The sequence below is a fragment of the Terrapene carolina genome, unplaced genomic scaffold (genome assembly GCF_002925995.2).
Source record: "Terrapene carolina triunguis isolate 2854851 unplaced genomic scaffold, T_m_triunguis-2.0 Scaffold210, whole genome shotgun sequence".
Taxonomy (NCBI): domain Eukaryota; kingdom Metazoa; phylum Chordata; order Testudines; family Emydidae; genus Terrapene; species Terrapene triunguis.
This window is the reverse complement of record NW_020664561.1, coordinates 46,466,918-46,486,899: the sequence shown is the minus strand read 5'-3', so window position 1 is coordinate 46,486,899 and position 19,982 is coordinate 46,466,918. Positions and strand designations below refer to the sequence as shown.

The following is a 19,982-nucleotide window of genomic DNA, read 5'->3' as shown; positions in this document are numbered from 1 at the left end:
CTTCCATTCTTCTCTCTTACAAGGATTACTGTCTGTTAATCTAACAATATTGTTTCTCTGTCTCCCCCCTCTTATCATTTATGGGTGAGTGAGATGAGTCACAAGAAGCTCCATTGAAGTCAGTGGAGCTATATTGAGTTACCCCTACTGGGGATCAGGCTAAGGACTTTAGACCCCTAAAGGAATGAATCCCCCAAGATGCATGAGGCTCTCAGAGGATATTCCAGAGGAAAGCATCTTCCATAAGGAGGCAAGTTGCTTCTGCACTGCTACCTACCATCAACACTATCTCCTTGATCCCCTTGACAATATGGCTTGAGGAACTTTGATGCTAACAACACCATCCGCCACTGGCTGCCATCTGTGCTCCCTTGGACTGGTTTCTATAGCTCTGGGGGTAAAATCTGACAAAGCAAGGCCAGCGTCTTCCCTCCCTCCACATCAGCAGAGCTCCTGCAGAGGGGCTTCCATGTGATAGGGGAGCATACCCTTCCATGCATCCTGTTCTCAGACCTGCAAATTCAGGTTCTCTTCTGCTCAAGAGCATTTGGGCCTTCCAGTGTTTGGGACATTTTTAGAAGGTGATAAATGCCTTCAGATCCTATTGAAGTTAATGGGATTTGAGGAGGCTCTGTACATGGCAGGAGTAGTCCCTAAAACACTAGTCCTAGGGAGGCTTACAGCCAATGTTAGTGTGAAATAATTATGTAACCCTTCTGCCCCTCTGAGTTGGCAGCAACAAGGGCCGGGTTCAGTATCTAGGGGTTCCGTTTCAATAACGCAATGCAAAACCGGCTCGAGCCCCCACCCAGTAACGTGGGACAATTACATACCACCCCCCCGGGTGCATCTAGGAGGCAATACTTCCCCTCTCGCATGCACGGAGTCTGAGTGTAGCAAAAGCCTTTTAATAAAGGAGGGAAACAATGCGGCATTATGTTGGGGAAACACCACAAACAGGATTCATAACACAAACCATGAGCAAAAGACCCACCTCCAAGTAAGTTTGGCAGTGTCCTTTTCCCCTCAGGGTCTTAAGTCCAATCACCCCAAAGTCCAACAACCCCAAAGTCTCTGTCCCTGGTCAGTGCCGCCCCAGAGTTCAAAAGTTTATCTGCAGAGTTTTACGCCCCCCCAGCCTGGGCGGAAATGGGGGGGCACACGGGATGTTAAGGGGCACCTGGTCCAAGGCCGACTGCCCCACCTCTCCGTGGAGTTCTGCTGCAGCCTTTACCACGAATGGCTCCGCTCTACCAGCCGCGCCACGCCACCAGCCGTCCCATGAACCGCTCCAGCTGCCCCCGCAAATGGCTCAGCTCCGCGCCACTTCGCTCACTCGCTGTTCCATGGGCCGCTCCAACCATCCCACAAACTGCTTGGCTCTGCCAGCTGCTTAGCAATATATCTTCAGGCTCCCCCACTGGTTAACACAGCACTCAGTGATCTCAGCTCAGCAATTTTAGCTCTTTTAGTGATTTCAGCTCTTAGTGATTTCAGCTTGTAGTAGGGGAACCCCAGTGCTGGTGCACCATTGGCCCAAAGTGAATTCAGTTCAGCAACTTCTAGCTAGACTCCTAATGGAAGCAAACTTAGCTCTGCTATTCAACAGTGGAGGGGGGGGGGGTATTTCAATTGGTGTTCCAGGCCCTCAAAAGGTGCCCATGCCATCAGGTACATATACCTGTCCCCAACCTCTCTCAATTCACTGGGTTTTGTAACACATGCCCCTTGTCTAGCAAGTGCTACTTAGTTACTGGTGAGTCCCTCTGTCATACAACAGTTCCACTGGCCTTGATTCACAGAATCAGGGTAACAACACTTTATTCTTCCTGCCCCAATAAGGGAGAAACTGGGGATCCCACACCAGCCAAAGTAACCACTTTCAGTTGTTGTTGTCCCAGGCTAGGTGGGTGGGTGTGCCTATGCAAACAAGATCAGCCCCTGAAGTTCTTTTCAACCTTCGCCATAGTTCACCACCAGATGTCAGGGTAGAGCTTAGCCTGACTCTGCTTACAATTAAACATAAGGGAAAACGCATTAAGTGTGGTATGGAAAGGGCTTTACACAGAAAATTCACTCAGTGAAGCAGATTGACAAAATATTTTTTTCAATTTAAATAGTCTAAAGAAATAATCCCTGAACACTAATGTTGCTTAGTAACAGGTCTTAGTTCTGTCAGTACTTGTGAGTGACGGATTCAAATGACTGGCCTCTTTGTTGCCCATGTGAAATGAATTGGTGGTTGACAGGAGCCCACATCACACATGATTCATCATGTCTGGACTAATTGGGACCATCGCTGGCAGTGTCAGCAGAGAGGAGGAGTGAATAGCAGTGGAATCGACACTATCCACTCATCGCCTCACTAGAGGTGGTCCCTTTATGTCACCATTGAGACATATGGGTAGGTTGAGCTGGAATGTGTTTTCCCTGCTGCTCCCCATGCTGTGGATAATTTCTAGGGTTGTCACTCCAGCACCTTTCACAATCATTAGACTCACATGCAGGCTACATGGAAAAACAATAGCATTCCATAAAACTGTATGTAGAATTATGCAAATGATCTGTGGCACAAGACCCTTAGTGGGTATAAAGACACCCTTGGGCTTCAAAACAATAACAGTGTTTAGGCTTCAATAAATAATCCAAAATGGTTTAATTCAAATTTCCATTTTGACAGTTATTCAGAAGGCCAATGCTTCAAAATTAATAGCTGCTCGACCAAACCATTGGCCTCCAGAATGACTAAGAGAGTGAAAATTTGAAAGAAACCACTTTGGTTATTTATTGAAGTCTAAGGGCTATTATCTTCTAAAATGCACTGAAGTCTTTACACATTGAGTGAATTATACTTGTGAATTTACCTGCATGCATTTACATTTAAAGGGGTCATTTTATTTTATTCTATTCTATTTTATTTTATTTTTAAGAACTGTGATAAGTTTATTGGTGTTTGTTCACGAAGCCTAAAAGAAAATTAAAGGCTATTTTGAGCCTTCTGAGTCAGTCATTTCTGGGCCTCTCCCTTCACAAATCAGGCATTTTATTGGCAAATACATTTTCAGGTTATTTATAAGGCATCAGTGACATTCAGTGTTCAGTTATAGTACTGTACGTTAATCACTTTTATATGCTGTATGGAGTTCTCCGCCTTTATAGGTTGGTGTCTGTTCTTTCTTGGCATAATGTTATAGAATTTTATTATAAAGTTACCACATACAGAGCTTCTAATTGGAATCTTTTATTTCTTTTTCTTCTAGGCTGTGGATATACTTTTGCAGCATGGAGCTTATGTCAATGTTCAAGATGCAGTGTTTTTCACCCCATTACACATTGCAGCATACTATGGCCATGAACAGGTAACTAAATGGGCAGAATCTGACAAAGATGAAAGAATACACTCACACTACGAGCCATATGTAGGTTTACTGTCTTTATATTTGGAAGGGTCCTACTAGAGAGAGGCTTTCACATCCTTAAGTTATGCCTTTAACTATATCTGACATTTTCAGGTGTTTGAAAGCTCATAGGAATGTGGGTATTCATGTTTTAACTACCCACTGCTAAGATCACCAGCCAAATTTACTACCCCCCAAAAGAGTTCTTGAAATTAGTTGCCATTCATGAGAGAGAGTTTTTCTAACCTATAAAAGAGCTTCTCACCCAGAGATACAATTCATACAATGCTGAATCTTGAAGCTGCCTTGTATCCATTAGGTGTATCAGTTTAAATACCTCTACAGGAATGTGTATAAATGACCCATAGTACTCAATAACAAATGGATTGGTGCACCTTGGATTTAATGGGTGAAATCCGGCCCCCATGGAAGTTAATGGGAAAACTAATGGATCCAATGGAGCCAGGATTTCACCCAGCGTGTTGTGGATGCAAAGGGCTAAATCTTGCTTGTCTTACTCTCACCAGCAGTGAAATTTTAAAAAAGCACTGAAGCCTTGGCCCTAAGTTATCATCAAACCCTCCTAATCCCATTTCTCTTTGCTAATGTAGAAGTGTCTGTGGCTTAGAGGGCAATATACTCGTTTGCACTGCAGGAGATCCTTTGGTTCAAAAGTAGCCTTGTGTCTGTGTTGGCTTATGTGAGTCAGTCCCGGTGCCTTTCTTATCCGGGAAACATGCATATGCTGGGACATTTTCAGAGCTTCAAAGCATGACCTCTAGGTAGAGTATATTTTTCATTTCACTGACGTTTACTTAGAGTGCGTTGGAGAGTCATTCCCAGGAAAATGCTTTTGAAAGGACAGACTCCAAGAGAACAGATGATTGAAAACGCTATACTTCTATGGTTCAATAACAGTAAGGATGTGCAAAAAGCATGCATTCCTGCACCCTCCTTTTTTATATATTCACCTCATCATCCAGTAATAGTAAGAAACTCTTTACATGTTGGGCTGAGAGATTAGTTTGCTTATTTCCCGTGAACCACTTTTGAACAAATAGTCACAGTCTTGTGAAATTATGCTAAAATGCATATGGTGCTTTTGTGATAAGGGACTCTACTTTCTGAAGGAAGCTACAACTCTGACATAGCTAATTTATGGGTGTTAAGGACATCTACTTTATTATGCTGACTAGGTCAGTTAAACAAATGTGTGTGTCTTTTTCCCAACTCCTTGCTATCCATATCATTTTAAAAAATGAACTGACATTTGCTAGTGAACAATGTAATATTTTATAGATATATAACTTACAAATGGAATTTATAATGAGTTTAATGAAAATAAATTATATATACTTATATAACCCAGTTTTAATTTCAAAAAATAGAGCTTTCTCACTCAAGATGTTAAGCAATCCAATACAGAGTAAACTTTAACACAAGAACTAGGGATTACCAAATGAAATTAATTGGTAGCAGGTTTAAAAAAAATAAAAGGAAGTATTTCTTCACATAACGCAAAGTCAACCTGTGGAACTCCTTGCCAGAGGATGTTGCAAAGACCAAGACTATAACAGGGTTCAAAAAAGAACTAGATAAGTTCCTGGAGGATAGGTCCATCAATGGCTATTAGCCAGGATGGGCAGGGATGGTGTCCCTAGCCTTTGTTTGCCAGAAGCTGGGAATGGGTAACAGGTAATGGATCACTTGATAATTACCTGTTCTGTTCATTCCCTCTGGGGCACCTGGCATTGGCCACTGTCGGAAGACAGGATACTGGGCTAGATGGACTTTGGTCTGATCCAATATGGCCATTCTTATGTTTTGGTTTCACTGAATTGTTTGTTTTCACTTGATGATCTAATTTATATTGATGAAATATTTAGGTTACCCACCTCTTGCTGAAGTTTGGTGCTGATGTGAATGTGAGCGGGGAAGTTGGAGACAGGCCCCTCCACTTAGCTTCTGCCAAAGGGTTTCTTAATATTGCAAAACTCTTGATGGAAGAGGGCAGCAAGGCAGATGGTAAGGGAAGATTTTAAAAGCACATTAAAATTATATTTTGTATATAGTGTCAAATGCTGACACATACTTTGCACAAGCCTTGGATTTTGCTTTCTGATATGGTGTGTGCATGTGTGTTTGTGTATTGAAGTTGGTGACTAGCGCAAAAAAAATTCTGTCATATTCTAAATATGCTTTGTCTATGTTTCTGCCCTCTTTGTGTTGGCTTCTCATAAATAAGCTAGAGAATTAGCTCACTGGCAAAAGTGCTCATAGAAACAATGAGTTGCAAGTGAATGCTGGAGAATATCAGGAGGAAACAAATTTGAAATTCATAATCACAAGTACAGTGGAGATTTGTTTCTAAGAGATATGCTGGTCCAACCAGAGAATAGAAAGAAACCATGTGATGTATGTGTCCAGTCTAAACAATTCATATTTTGAATATCAAATACCCACAATTTGTGAACAGAAAAAGAAAAATGGAATTTTTGTAATGCATTATTCATTATAAAATTTTCAGTGTAATATAAGTTTGTGTGTCTGTGTGTGTTTAATACATGACCGGGTGGAACAGTGTAAAGGTTTATCAGCATAAATGTTTGCATTATTCCCAAATTCAGAATCTCTGAGTGAGTTTTACAGGTCATACCAAGCTAATGCCAATGAAATTGCTACACAGTTCCACATCATTATATATTCTGTATATGCCATAGATTAAGCAAAAGAAAAAAATTTTGTTGTGGAAATATATGTCAGGGTTTCTTTCATCCCATTAGTTGTAAAACCATGTGCTTTAGTTACCATGGACTGGATTTGCTGTTCTATTTCAGCTCCTTTATACAGCTTCAATAACATAAAGGGCACAAAACTTATCAAAAAAGGCTCCCGGTAAAACTCCCTGTGTGAGGAGATTCCCTACAGTGCAGAGACAGGAAAATGACTCTATATCAATCCCCCTCCAAACCTTTGTTTGGGTGGGACATACTTGGGGTGGGAGGGGTTGCATGGGCAGAGTACTGCTCTGCTCCAACTGTTCTCCATTGTGGAACAGCTGCTAGGGGGCTGTTGCAGCTAAGCATTAATTAGAACAGCCCTAAAGCTGAAAACTCAGCAGACACAAAAGTGGCTTAATGACATCTTCGTTACCCCACTCCCACCTCCCTCATTTCCTGAGCTTAGTGTCACGTGGGAGGAAAGGAGAGGCTTGTCCCAGGAGTCTGTTTGTAAAGGGCCTGTGGGGAGAGGAGTACTATAAATAATACACTTGTAAAACCTCTTCTAAAATAACCTAAGCTAGCTTTTCTACACATAAAATTGTTGTGGCATCCTCGCCATCCTGGGACCTTCCACTGCTAGAAGCAAGTGCTGTGTCTCTTTGAGGAGGACTCTGCTCTTGCCGAGAGCATAAAGCTCCCATGTCTAGCTCTGCAGAATTATGAGATGTTGAATCTTAATCCTGGTATCTGAGCAGGACCAACTACTGCCTCTTCTGGACAATTTTGGGAGGGAGAAAGAAACGTACGCATTTTTCTGGTAGGCTGATTTTTGAGGAAGTTAGACAGTTTAAGTGGTGAGCAGAGTGTGGGTGAGACAGTCAAAGGTATGTGATAACTTCAATATATTGGATACTGCAATTGGATATTGCAATTCATCACGACTCTGCAATTTATCTTGAGGATGCCTCTATTACATATCTGTCTTTGTGATACTCATGTGATAGATACTTGTGTGTGTATCTATAGCCACCTTGAAAAATATTATAAATACTAAAACTTGTGATTAACTAGCTAAAAAATGTATGTGAAATGTTCTTGTAGACAAATTGGACACAGCCCTATATTCAAGTTACTGAAAGGGATATTTCTCATATTCAGATATAGGACAAAAAAAGAGCTTTCAAAAAATGACAGCATATGGTCTGAAAAAAGTACTTATTTTTAATAAAGCTATTGACTTTAATATTACTACTGTTAACACACTTATATCCCAAATACACTGCATAAATTCCTGGCCCCATACAAGTCAGTGGGAAAACTTCCATTGATTTCTGTTGGGTCAGGAATTTGTCCAGGGAGACAATCTCCATGTGACCTCGAGAGACCTAATTAAAAGCAAAACAGAAGGAGACAGGGGCAATTGGCATTTGCTACAAGAATCCTACATATTATAGTAAGAACAAAGTTATCAAAATTATTCTACTTCAGTCTCACAATCTAGAACCCCATTCGATGTCTTCTGCCAATCAATATTCATAGCTAGTCATTAATTAACACAATGGAGCACATCAGACAAAGCATAAAAATGATTCTATCTATCCATATTTGAAAATCATATAAAATTCCCAGTCTTGCAATCCTTATTCAATTCCTGATCCAATGCCTATTGAAGTCAATGGGACTCTTTCAGTTAATTTCAGTGGGAGGTGGTCATTATGAGAGTTTTGTATGTGTGAGTACAGCATTCTCAAGCCTGCAGTAAATGGCCTAAATTCTAAATCCAGGAAAGCACATGAGCTTGTGCTGAAATCCATCCCTATTCATGACAGCACTTAAACATATGCATAAATTCCATTGACTTCAATGGATTATGAGCACATGCTTAGAGTTAAGCACATGATTCAGTGCTGTTCGGAATAGAAATGTTGTCCTGAATTGGGGTCTATATATGTGTGTGGGTATATCTGTATCTATTCTAATATCGCTCTCGCTCTCATATCTATCAATATACTATCCTTTGCTAAATAACCACACCGTTCAAAAGGCAACAGTCCATATGTCTTTTTCCTTTGATCATTTCACCCGGGACTCAGGTTTTCTGTGCACAGCTCCAAAACCAGTGGTGCCAAAAGCAGCATCATTCGTATACATGATTTCCACAGTGTCATAGACCTGTTCTGCAAGTTACACCGTAACTGTGTCTGCACCCACACTCCTCCTACTTACTGGTATCTGGGAGTATAAATTTAACATGTTCTCTGAGAGTCATGAATGTATTACATCCCTCCTACTCGCTCATTAGGAAAAAATGCGGAAACAGCATGACTCAGATTTGTAAGTATTTTTTTGAACAGTGAGCCCTTGATATTTAAGTCTTGATATGTGGGCACTGAAGCAATATAATTATAATAAAGGGGAAGAGGGAGAGGAGAAGAGATGTGCATTCACCATACAAGGCTGTAAAAGGCTTATCATCACTTAGTTAATTTATTCCAAAAGAAGAGGAAATTAGGGCCCCATTCAAGATTATTTGTTTTAAAATCTGTACATTCCTCAATAGAAAAAGCAAAGAAAGCTGAAAATGTCTTACCCCCAAAGTAGCACATTTTGAAACTTGAAATCACCATGGCAACAGAGGAAGACCTCATAAACATTTAAGCATGAAAATAATTTATGATATAAAATTAGCCAAAGGAATCTGAAAACATGCTCTGAAATTCAGCAATATGTTTCATGAGTTTGACCTATTCATTTTAATATATATTGACTGGTTGGACATTCAATTCCTATCTCTCATGTCTCTGAAATAGAGAAAGAAAAGCAGTGACCACTGCAACATAATGAAAAGGTCAAAGTATGGCCAAACTTTACTAACATTAACTAAATCCAGGGTGTGCCAATGTACTTCATCCCCATCACAAAGATATGTAAAAGGAAATACACAAATGCATTATTCATGTATTTTATATTGTAACCAATAGGCTGCAAGCACAGTGCACTCTCTCTCCAAATGCTAGTCCTATAGTTTGTTTCCATGGAATTCCCTAATATGCAATATGAACGCTATTGGAAAGGAACTCTTAGTAGAATAACCAGATAAATAAAACATTCTTCTTAAATATTGTGGCCCTACCAAGACAGTGGCAGTGCATTTTGATCAGATTGTTATAAACTCTCAATTTATTTTAGGCCACTAATACATTTTAAAAGTTAATTTACCTTTATGAACTATTATCACTTGAAATTCCCTTAATATTGAAAACATCTAATTGCTGACCTTGATTTGTTTAGCATGAAAAATCTCATTTTTGTATGTTTTGTCACGTTTTTATCTTTCTCTCCTCTTTTCACTCCCACCGTGCTCCCATTATTTTAATATGCTGTTAGTATTATTTATGCATTCATTATTTTTACCTATTTGCATTATATAGTATCTTGGTAAGTTCCATTTTAAATAATCCAAATAAAACTGTATGATAGTAGTAAATTCTTTATTATTAGGTTACAATACAAAACATGCTGATTTTGGATCAGATCCCACAAACACTTCTTCGTGTCAGTCAATGCTACTATTCATGTAACTTGATCCTTCTGTCATGTGACAATGGTAAAGAATCACTTTCTTTTAACACTGAACAAAGAACTTTCTTAGAATAAGAAGAGAGAATTATCCCTGAAATAACACACACTCCCATCATGTTTCACTGTAGAACTTCTTCCTAGAATTTTCCTCATCTCCCTGCTGCCTCTCTTTCTGCTACAGATTGAAAGAAACACAACACATCTCTTCAAGAGAGTTTTGTCCAGCTGATTCATTTAGCTGATCAAATTCTAGGACTGTAGACTCCAGTTTAATAGTCTTCAGGTTCTTCTCAATGGCATTGTCTCCATTCACTAAAGGAACATTTCAAGTAGAGTTATATAGCAATTCTGCTGGGTTTGGAACCAACTGAAGATGCCACCTGTTTCTTCCATGCTGCTGAGTATCTTGATCAGTAGTCTCCCTTGGGTGCAGAATGAAGACTCATGTGGAATATTGGTGCAACTATGCCCTACAACAACAGCTGGTGCTGTCCAATTTTATTCTGTCTCCAGGATTATCAAGACTGGGTCTCCTAATTTAAGATTGGATAACCTTTGATATTCATTCTGATGGTTGAAGAAGGAAGACTGAGACCTTTTATATTTATTGTTTCTCAGCTTCACATCCTTTAAACAGGGCCACTTAGGTTGAAGATTTGCCTCTGAGATTGACAATTTTATTCTTAACTTTGGACTCAACCAGCTGAACTGTCTTACTGTGGTGCCTGATATGGGGGTTTCCCTATTAACTCAGCAGAACATGGAGGCAAGATTCAGGTATATTTTTTATAATGCTCTCTTTTAGATTCTATTCCCTTGAGAGTGGTGGGAGCTGGAAGTAATATTCTTGAAATCATTGTTTCTCAAAAGCTTGGAACTCTAAATTGGCAGATTGTGGTCTGTTATGGGTGACTATTCCTCCAAAATGAGAAAAGATGCCTTTTATCTGTTTTGCAACCTAGTGGGTATAGTAAGAAGTAGAATCTCTACAAATCTAGAAAAGTAATCAATAGCTAGTAGACAAGTATGTCCATTGTCTTCACACCGGTATAATGCAATTTTTGTTTCTTCTGCCTTTTATGAAGCCCATATCAGTGACCATGGTTTGATCTAGTAGACTGCTGCAGTGGTTGTCAAACATGTATTCATTGCCTGCGTAGGTCCTATGGGTTTTTAATTAACCTAGGAAACTTATCTGCCCCTTCAGACTACTGAACATTATCCTCGGTTGTGGCTCATCTTCTTAAAAGTCTCTCTGCAAATCACAATCACCTCTGTCAATTAAAGTCAAGTTGAAATTAGATATCAGATTTTAAGATTAACAGGACAAGCCTGCTTGTTTCTGAATACAGATTCCTGTAAACAGGAAACCCTCACTTGGGCTATTTCCTCGGCTTCTTTTTCTTGATTCTGCTAGTTGGCAATTGCCATACCTGTCATATTTCTGCCCAGGTTACTTGATGGTCTGAAAGGTAATTTTTTATGATGCTTCTCTTTTTCCCCAATTGGAATTTATTCTTTTCTTCTTTATTTACCATGCATCTACTATTTTCTTGCTGTCTGACTTGCATTTTGCTATCTCAGACTGCCATGCCAGCGGCACCAGCTGTCCCAGGGTTAGTTCAGACATTAGCTGTGATTTTTCTAAAAGTTCCTTTTTTAAGATCCAACTATTAGAAGATCTCTATACATTCCTCCTTACCGATGCCAAAATCACAATGCACTCCCTGTTCCTATAATTACCTTATGAAAGCTTTCATGCTTTTTCTGGGCCTCTGCTCCCTTGGGGAATATGTCCCTGTTTGTCTATTACATTCCTTTTGGGAAGAAAATGCTCATTTCATTTTTTAAAAAAACAATGTCAACGTTATTCTTATCTCCCACCTCATCAAAAAGAAATGCTTTATAAATAGTTTCAGCTTCACTCTCCAGGGCATAAATGAATGTGCAAAGCTCTGCTTCACCGCTCTCCGTGCTTGCTCTTTGTTGTGGTTTGGAATGTGCGGAAGTACTCCTGCCTCTCAGGTCACTTGGTGGGCTTATCAGACTGAAAGTCTTCTAGGAGTGTTGAACTTTGACATTTTATTTCCCTCTTATTTATGCTAGTTCCAAATGAGTTAGCCTCTGGCACCATGACAGGTGACAATAGTAAGAACTCAAAGGTGACACAATAGAGCTATACAAAATAATGAATGGTCTAGAGAGGAAAACAAAAGGACAGTTGGTGGAACTGAAAAGCAACAAACTTAATACTGATTTTGCACAATGCATAGCTAACCCATGAAACTTATTGCCAGAATATATCATTGAAGCCAAGAGCTTGTTGGCTCCAAAAGGGAGATGGACAATTTATATGGGTACTGTGAACATCCACAGTTACTTTAGATCAGTGATACTCAGACCTCAGTGGTTCAGGAGCCGAATTAGCGATCAACATTACCCAAAAGAGCCACAGTAGTGTGAATTCATTGTTTCATTTACTATGTACAGTATATAAATTAATTTACTATGTACAGTATATAAATTGTAAATGAAACAATTTGTACACACACACACACACACACAATGACTGACCAAGTATTCTACAATTGGTTAATAACATAGTAAAAGCATCCTGGCCGGTTAATAACTTAGATTGGTTAATAATTAAATCACAGTGTTTTAATATCATGTGTTGTGAAGAGCCATAGGAGACGCATTAAAAGTAATTTGTGGCTCCCGAGCCTCAGTTTGAGTATCACTGCTTTAGATCAAAAGAATTTATATAAACCCTCACACTTCAGGGTATAAACCAGCTGCTAATTTGAGAGGATTAGGAAGAAACTTCCCCTGTAGAAGTTACTATTTACAGGAGGAAGATTTTGTGGGATATTGTCTTTCAGTGAAAATAGCATTTTTGCTAATCATTTGAGTGCTAACGGAAACAAAGCCCTGATTCAAGTCAATGGGAGTTTTGCCATGGACTTTAGTGGGACCAGGATTTCACCCCAACTCTTCTGAAGTGCACCAATTGCTAATTAGTGCAATCTGCCCCTCAGCATTTTTTTTAGAAAAATATATTAATTAAACTGGAAAATCATAATCCTACAGAAGTTTAGGGCATTGGTATCACAACAGGACCCTTGGTGGATCTGAGTTATGTTTAGAGGTATTTTAAATTAATTCATTTTAATTTTGCTTTCCTTCTCAGGCTTATACAGTTGCATGGTAACTAAGGCCACTGGCTTTACAGGTGGAGGGAGACAAGAAATTGTCTCAATACATTTTTTTAAATTCTTTCTAAAACATTTGTAGATTATATCTTTTGTAAAATATATGCCACCACATACAAAATCCATGACACTGCTATAAAACGTTATTGCCTTGCAAGAATAATGCAACCATCCCAAACTCTCATGGAGTCGTATGTCTTCCATGTATAATTATGTACAAGAGACAGAGAGAGAGGCTGTCCCAACCTCAAAATTGCTTATCCCAATCCTCCAAAGATTTACATACCTGCTTAACATCACTCAAAGAAGTAGTTCCATATCTTGCACCATTGCTGGGTGTAAAGTTAAATGTGTGTACCTTTCTTTCTTTTTTTTAATCTCTTTCCTCTGAAGCATCAGGAATGGCCATGGCTAGAGATGGGACATTGGAGGTGGGAGGGTCAGGGCTCTGAAGTGGCCAAGTGTCTTCTCTCACAAGTGCTTGGCTAGTTCTTGCTCACATGCTCAGGGTCTAACTGATCACCATATGTGGGGGTGGGAAGGAATTTTCTCCTCAGTCTGATTGGCAATGTCCTTGGGAGGTTTTCACCTTCCTCTGCAGTGCGTTGGTGCAGGTCACTTGGCAGGATTATCTGGGTGTATCTCACATAATCATTTCCCTGCCATTGTGGGGGCCTAGGGCACTGGTGCACCTCAGTCCCTCCCGTTCTCTGCTTGTGGCTCATAATAGTCTAGTCTCCTGTGGTCTTTGGTCTAATTTTGGGATTCGGGATTAGCGTGCCAATGCACCCTGTATGATACAGGAGGTCAGACTAGATGCTCATGTGGCCCCTTCTGGCCTTAAACTCTATGACTCTAAGACTTTGCAGGATTGAGGCCTAAAACATAGCTATAAGGGAAAACTTGGGAAATCCAGAAGAGGGAAATACCTTGTTTCTTTGTTTGCTTTTTATAAATGATTTTTATTAATGCGCATGAAACATTATATCCTTACTTGTGTCTCTTGTACATCTGTTTTGATTTTTTTTCTGTCACTCTGTAACTGCTCCTGGTTCCATGGTTCTAATGCTGGTACTTAAGGAGTCTAATATATTATTTAAAAATAACTCTGGATTTCCACTCCAGAGAACAGCAATGAAAGATTTTCTTCCTGATTTTTTTAGTGAATGAATGTTGTTCCACTCATTTGAAATAACTCCGGTGGTTGTACCTAATGTCTTTGGATCATAGTTTTGTTTCACATTGTTAATACACTGGCAGTAATCCACTTTCTAAGGGCCACTAATTCATTAATACTTCCCTCTTTTCTTCACTGAAAACTTTATTGAAAGATTCAGTAAATCTACTGTTGCAATAACTAATTACATCCTGAATAATTGGCCTTGGTGATTTATTATGAACAGTGTCAGATTACATAGTCTGATCCTGCATCCATTGAAGTCAATGGAAAAGCTCCCATTAACTTCAGTGGAGCAGGTCCATAAATATTTCATCAATTAACTGTCTTGGGATTTCATAGTGTGCATGCGCAAACTCTCTCTCTCTGAAAAAGTGAGTATAAACAGTTCACTTTCCTCTGTCTGATTCAAATGACAGTGAATGCTCAGGACAATGAAGACCATGTTCCTCTACACTTCTGTTCTCGATTTGGACATCATGAAATAGTGAAGTTCCTACTCCAAAGCAATTTTGAAGTTCAGCCCCATGTGGCCAATATTTATGGAGACACACCTTTACACCTGTGAGTAATGCACAGAAGCATTGCTTTGCATTGCATTGGTGTAATTCATAGCATTATCAATAACACTTTGCTGACTTTGTCTTCAGTGCTTGTTACAATGGAAAGTTTGAAGTTGTCAAGGAAATAATCCAGCTGTCAGGAACAGAAAGTCTGACTAAGGAAAATATATTCAGTGAAACAGCTTTTCACAGGTAGGACATTTTAAACACCATTGTCAATAGAGAAAGAGAAAAGAGGCAGAACCAGATGGTAATAGCAGGCATGAGAGAGATGTTGGAAGTTCATCAACAGCTGTATAAAGCATTGCTTCTTTTCCTTTTTCTGACCAAGGGAATCTAAGCTTGAACCACATTATACCCAAAATCCACCTGGCCTCCAGACTTTTCATCTAACAAGGTGGCACAGCAAAATTTGTGTGAAATTTTGTTCTAAATATTTTTGGCCACAATTTTATGAAAATGTAAAGAGTTCTTTAAAAGCACTTGCAGAACAGACTCAATTAATTTTGCACAACTGTGTCTGATATTGGCAGCAGGATATTCAGGATACTTCCAATGTAACAGAAAAGCCCATATTTTTTTTAGTAGATAAACCCTTCATTTGCATATTTAGATTCTCCATTCTGTTACATGGGTTTTATGTCAATGTAACTCCCTTGAAATCTTTAGGTAACCAACGTTAATTTTGCTATTTCTGGGGACTGGGGAGTTCTTTTTTATTTTGTTGTTTATTTCTTGCAGTGCCTGTACCTATGGCAAGAACATAGAACTTGTAAAATTTCTTCTTGACCAGAATGTTTTAAGCATCAATCATCAAGGAAGAGATGGGCATACAGGTACGATTTGTATTTGTATATATAGATAACACCAAACTTTTTAACAGGTAAAATATAAAAAGCAGAGGACAAGTTTCCAAGCCTGAATTGGTTAGGCTGGGATTTCCAAAGGTGCCTGCCTGTAGGAGTGAGGTCCTCAGTCTCCCACTGAATTTCAAAGAGATTCTCACACACTTAGGCTCCTTTGGAAATTCCAGCTTTACAGACTAAGTACCCAATTCTGCAAGGGACTGAGCATTTTCAACTCCCACTGAAGCCAATAGGCATTGAGAGCATAGAGCACCTGACAGTATTGTGCCTTAAAGGCATGAGCAGGTACAGTACACTGACCAAGCACAAAGCAGCATGTGGTCTTTATAACTAGCACACTTCATAGAACAAGTGGTTTTTCAGAAAATGTTGGCAGTGTGTCTGGGGGAGTAGTACATTAATTGTGTGGCTGTTCCAACTAAGCATGGCGACATGGAAGAGGGTGCAAAGAGGGGAGTGGCCTAAGGAGATGAAAGCATCAGTCCTGAAAGAAAGTTGGGTGGATAAGGATTGGGGACAGAGATGTAGGCAGAAGGGCTGTGAAGTGTTTTGAAAGTGCAGAGGAGAACACTGAATAGATGGGGAACCAGTGCAGAGATACAAGAAGGGAGGAGACCTGCTCAAACTGGGTCGGGGGGAGCCCTTTCTCTCTCTGTTTGTTCTTACATCCTTATCAAGGATTGTGGTAGTGAATTGCGCATGGTAAAATAAGTACTGACATTTACTATAGGGCATGCAATAGATTGGCTCTTGTAGAATAATATTCTCTGTTTTTACAGTGCCCAGTCTTTTGTCTGATAATATATTCATTTATCAAGGAAATCAATTCCAGTTTTTATAGCTATTACTACAAGTTCAATTATGTTGTAACAATTGTGCTTATCACAGTGACTGTTCTTTCTTCTCTGATGTTCTAGGATTACACTGTGCTTGCTACCATGGTCACATCCGTCTAGTACAGTTTTTACTGGATAATGGAGCTGATATGAATCTGGTAGCCTGTGATCCCAGCAGGTCTAGTGGAGAAAAAGATGAGCAGACCTGTTTGATGTGGGCTTATGAGAAAGGTATTTCAATTCTCCACTTTCTGCTGCAAATATGTAGGAACACCACGGGTAGAAGATAATAGCACAAAATAACCCTGCAGCATCTGTAGATTGGGAGCTCCCACCATCTGCATGCTGGCTCCTGGCATCAAGGGTTATGAAAACCAAGCTGGGGTTTATCTTCTCAGATGTTCTAGACTGCTAAACATCACTTTAGGAACCACAGAAACTCAGCTGCAAAAATGTGCTGCTAAAGTAAAAGAAATCCATTTTTTCAGAAAGACAGTTCAGAAAATGCAATTTCTGAACTATTTAATATAGATGAGGGTTTGTCTTTTATGACTGGAAGAGGCATTATAAGAAGCAGTGCATTAGAATATAGCAGTCCTTGATTTCCTGCAAAAATCCCTCAGCGCAGAGCACTTTTCAGTGGTTCCTATTATACTTTCCCATATGTGTCTCACAGAATCACCTCACTAACATGTCAGATTTGTGGTCTGCTTTTCTTTCATTTTCCTATTCAACCCAAAAGCTTTGTTTCTTGCTGAAAAATTTTCCAGTTGTGCACAACCATCGTTGGGCTGGGAGGGCTGCAGGTGTAAGAATGTGTGAGTCCCCTTCCCCCACCCCTGCATACAGCACCACTCCATAGCTTTCGAGTAGTCTCTCTATGGGTTTGGTGAGCAATCAGGGCTTGTCCACATTTGGGAAAAGCCCACAGTAGTTAGTGCACACTAGCTACTCAGCACTGATTCCCCAAGTGGACACTCTAACTCAGGGGTCGGCAATGTTCGGCACGCAGCTCGCCAGGGTAAGCACCCTAGTGGGCCGGGCCAGTTTATTTACCTGCTGACGCGGCAGGTTTGGCCGATCGCGGCCCCCACTGGCCGCGGTTCGCCATCCCAGGCCAATGGGGGCGGCAAGAAGCCGCGGCCAGCACATCCCTCGGCCCGCGCCGCTTCGCGCCGCCCCCATTGGCCCGGGACGGCGAACCGTGGCCAGTGGGGGCTACGATCGGCTGAACCTGCCGCGTCAACAGGTAAATAAACTGGCCTGGCCCGCTAGGGTGCTTACCCTGGCGAGCCGCGTGCCGAACGTTGCCGACCCCTGCTAACTGCTCACTAAGACTGCCAACGTGCTTGTGTACATGCTGCATCAGTGCACACCAGCTGGGGTGTAAATTCTAGTGTGCACCAGCATGTCACACACTGTCTGTGTGGACCGTGCTAGCGTCCACTAAAAGGTCCTTAGTGCACATTGATATAGTACTCTTTGAAATGAGACTACATCAATGTGAACTAGGGAGGTTTTAGTGCATGCCAGCAGGGCCCACACGGACAGTTAGTGCACGACACACTGGTGTGCACTAAAATTTACACCCTTGCTAGTGCTCAGTAATTCACAGTGTAGACAAGTTTCTAGTGTTCAGTAGTTTACTGCACTTTGGAAGTAAATTAAGCTAATCTGCCCAAGGGCACACTCAGTGCACAGTAAGAGTGTCCACCTGGGGAGTTAGTGCGGAACAGCTAGTGCTCTTTAAATTCACACACTAGCTTACCGTGTACTAACTTCCCAGTATAGATAAGCCCTCATGTCCTCTCCTATGACCCCACACTTTTTCTGCCACCACTAAGCAATATGTGCAAACTAGAGCTGGGAGAATAATGGATTTTTCAGTTCACTGGCAATTCTGCAAAATCCAAAAATAAAAGTTTCGGGTAGACTCAATGAAAATTTTCAAAATTTTCAGTGAATCAAAAGTAAAAAACAAAAAAACCCAACAACCAGCATTTTGGTTCTAACAAAATATTTTGTCTCAATTTTGAGCATTTTTTAACATTTGTGCATTTTAAAAATATAATCAAAGGAATTTTTCTAAACAAAAATGTGGTTTGAATAAAAAAAATCAAAATGTTTTGTTTAGAAAACGAGGAAACATTTTGGATTATTTTTTTAGGCTGTGGAAGGGATTGTTTTGTTTTTAATAAAAGAATTCAGCAAAATTGACATGAATTCTCAAAATGTTCAATGTCGCTGAATCTGCATTTTTTTGCCAAAAGCAGTCTCAGTCAAAAAATTTTGCCCTAATTCAAAGACCAGTCAGTAAGTTGCCCCAGGATTATAGAATGATCAAGGAAGATTACAGCAGTTTTACAGACCAACCAAAATTAATCAAAAATAGTTCTAAATCATTAATATGTTATTAGTATTTATTTGCATAAATATAATTGGTACAAAATGACCATGGCCCTTTTAGCTCCCAACACGTGTTTATGTTTCCCTCAGTGTAAACACATACTGTGAGTGCAGGAATAGAGAAAACACTATAGGGCGTATTCTTTTTCTCCTCCTCTTCTGTGTACAGTGCTCCTGTTGATATCAATGGTAGCTGTGTCCAGAGATCAAGGAGAGAATAGATTTCTAATTTACCCCTAGGGTAACTATAGTGAAGGTCAAATGATTTGTGTATAAAGGGATGATATGCACAGTATATTCTTTTTGTTCTGCTTTGCACTGCTACTCTGGGAAGCCCTGAAATTTTACTATTTTGCTATTTCCAGAAGAAAAGGATCTATGAGCATCTGAACAAAATACAATGCAATGGATATAGCATTTTTGTGGTGAAACAGACTTGGGCATGCACAGGAACAGTCTCATGAATGTATTAGAATCCTACAAGAGCAGCTGTAGCTTTGGCCCAGAAATGCCAATGAATTCTAGAGGCACTGTGTACACAGGTGCTCCTCCTATTCTGCTCCTAACATACATTGAATCTAGTCCAAATTCACCCACTTCCTTGCCTTTATGTTACATTATAGAGCAGTGGTTCTCAAACTAGGGCCGCCGCTTGTTCAGGGAAAGCCCCTGGAGGGCCGGGCCAGTTTGTTTACCTGCCACGTCCACAGGTTCAGCCGATCGCGGCTACCAGCGGACGCGGTTCACCGCTCCAGGCCAATGGGAGCTGCAGGAAGCGGTGCGGGCTGAGGGACGTACTGGCTGTCGCTCCCCGCAGCCCCCATTGGCCTGGAGCGGCGAACTGCGGCCACTGGGAGCTGCAATCGGCTGAACCTGCAGACGCGGCAGGTAAACAAACTGGCCCAGCCCGCCAGGGGCTTTCTCTGAACAAGCGGCGGCCCTAGTTTGAGAACCTCTGTTATAGAGCATCAAATCACAAACCTCAGTCTAAACATTTTTTGAGTTTCATTGCTTGTAGGCTTGCTCCCTGTAGGATCCCACTCTTGTTCTTGGATTCTTCTATATTAGAGAGACACTCAAACACATTTATATTCCTTGGTTGGAACTAACAGTGGTGGCAAGTGAGTCAGCAGAATTTCTCTGGTCAGAGTCCTAGTGTTATCCAGGGTTTTCAGAACCCCCAACAGGGGCAACTTAACTATTTTGCTCCAGGCGGTGT

General features: G+C 40.5%; 1 protein-coding gene across 1 annotated transcript in view; it reads left to right on the top strand.

The window, feature by feature from the left end:
* Nucleotides 1-19,982, top strand: part of LOC112107612 (serine/threonine-protein kinase TNNI3K) — a 164,917-nt gene that overhangs the window by 35,301 nt on the left and 109,634 nt on the right. Inside the window, exons 6-11 of the mRNA XM_024201386.2 lie at nt 3,261-3,359; nt 5,285-5,423; nt 14,512-14,656; nt 14,743-14,847; nt 15,397-15,491; nt 16,439-16,588. Coding sequence (XP_024057154.1) covers nt 3,261-3,359; nt 5,285-5,423; nt 14,512-14,656; nt 14,743-14,847; nt 15,397-15,491; nt 16,439-16,588 — 733 coding nt within the window. The remainder of the gene's footprint in view (nt 1-3,260; nt 3,360-5,284; nt 5,424-14,511; nt 14,657-14,742; nt 14,848-15,396; nt 15,492-16,438; nt 16,589-19,982) is intronic.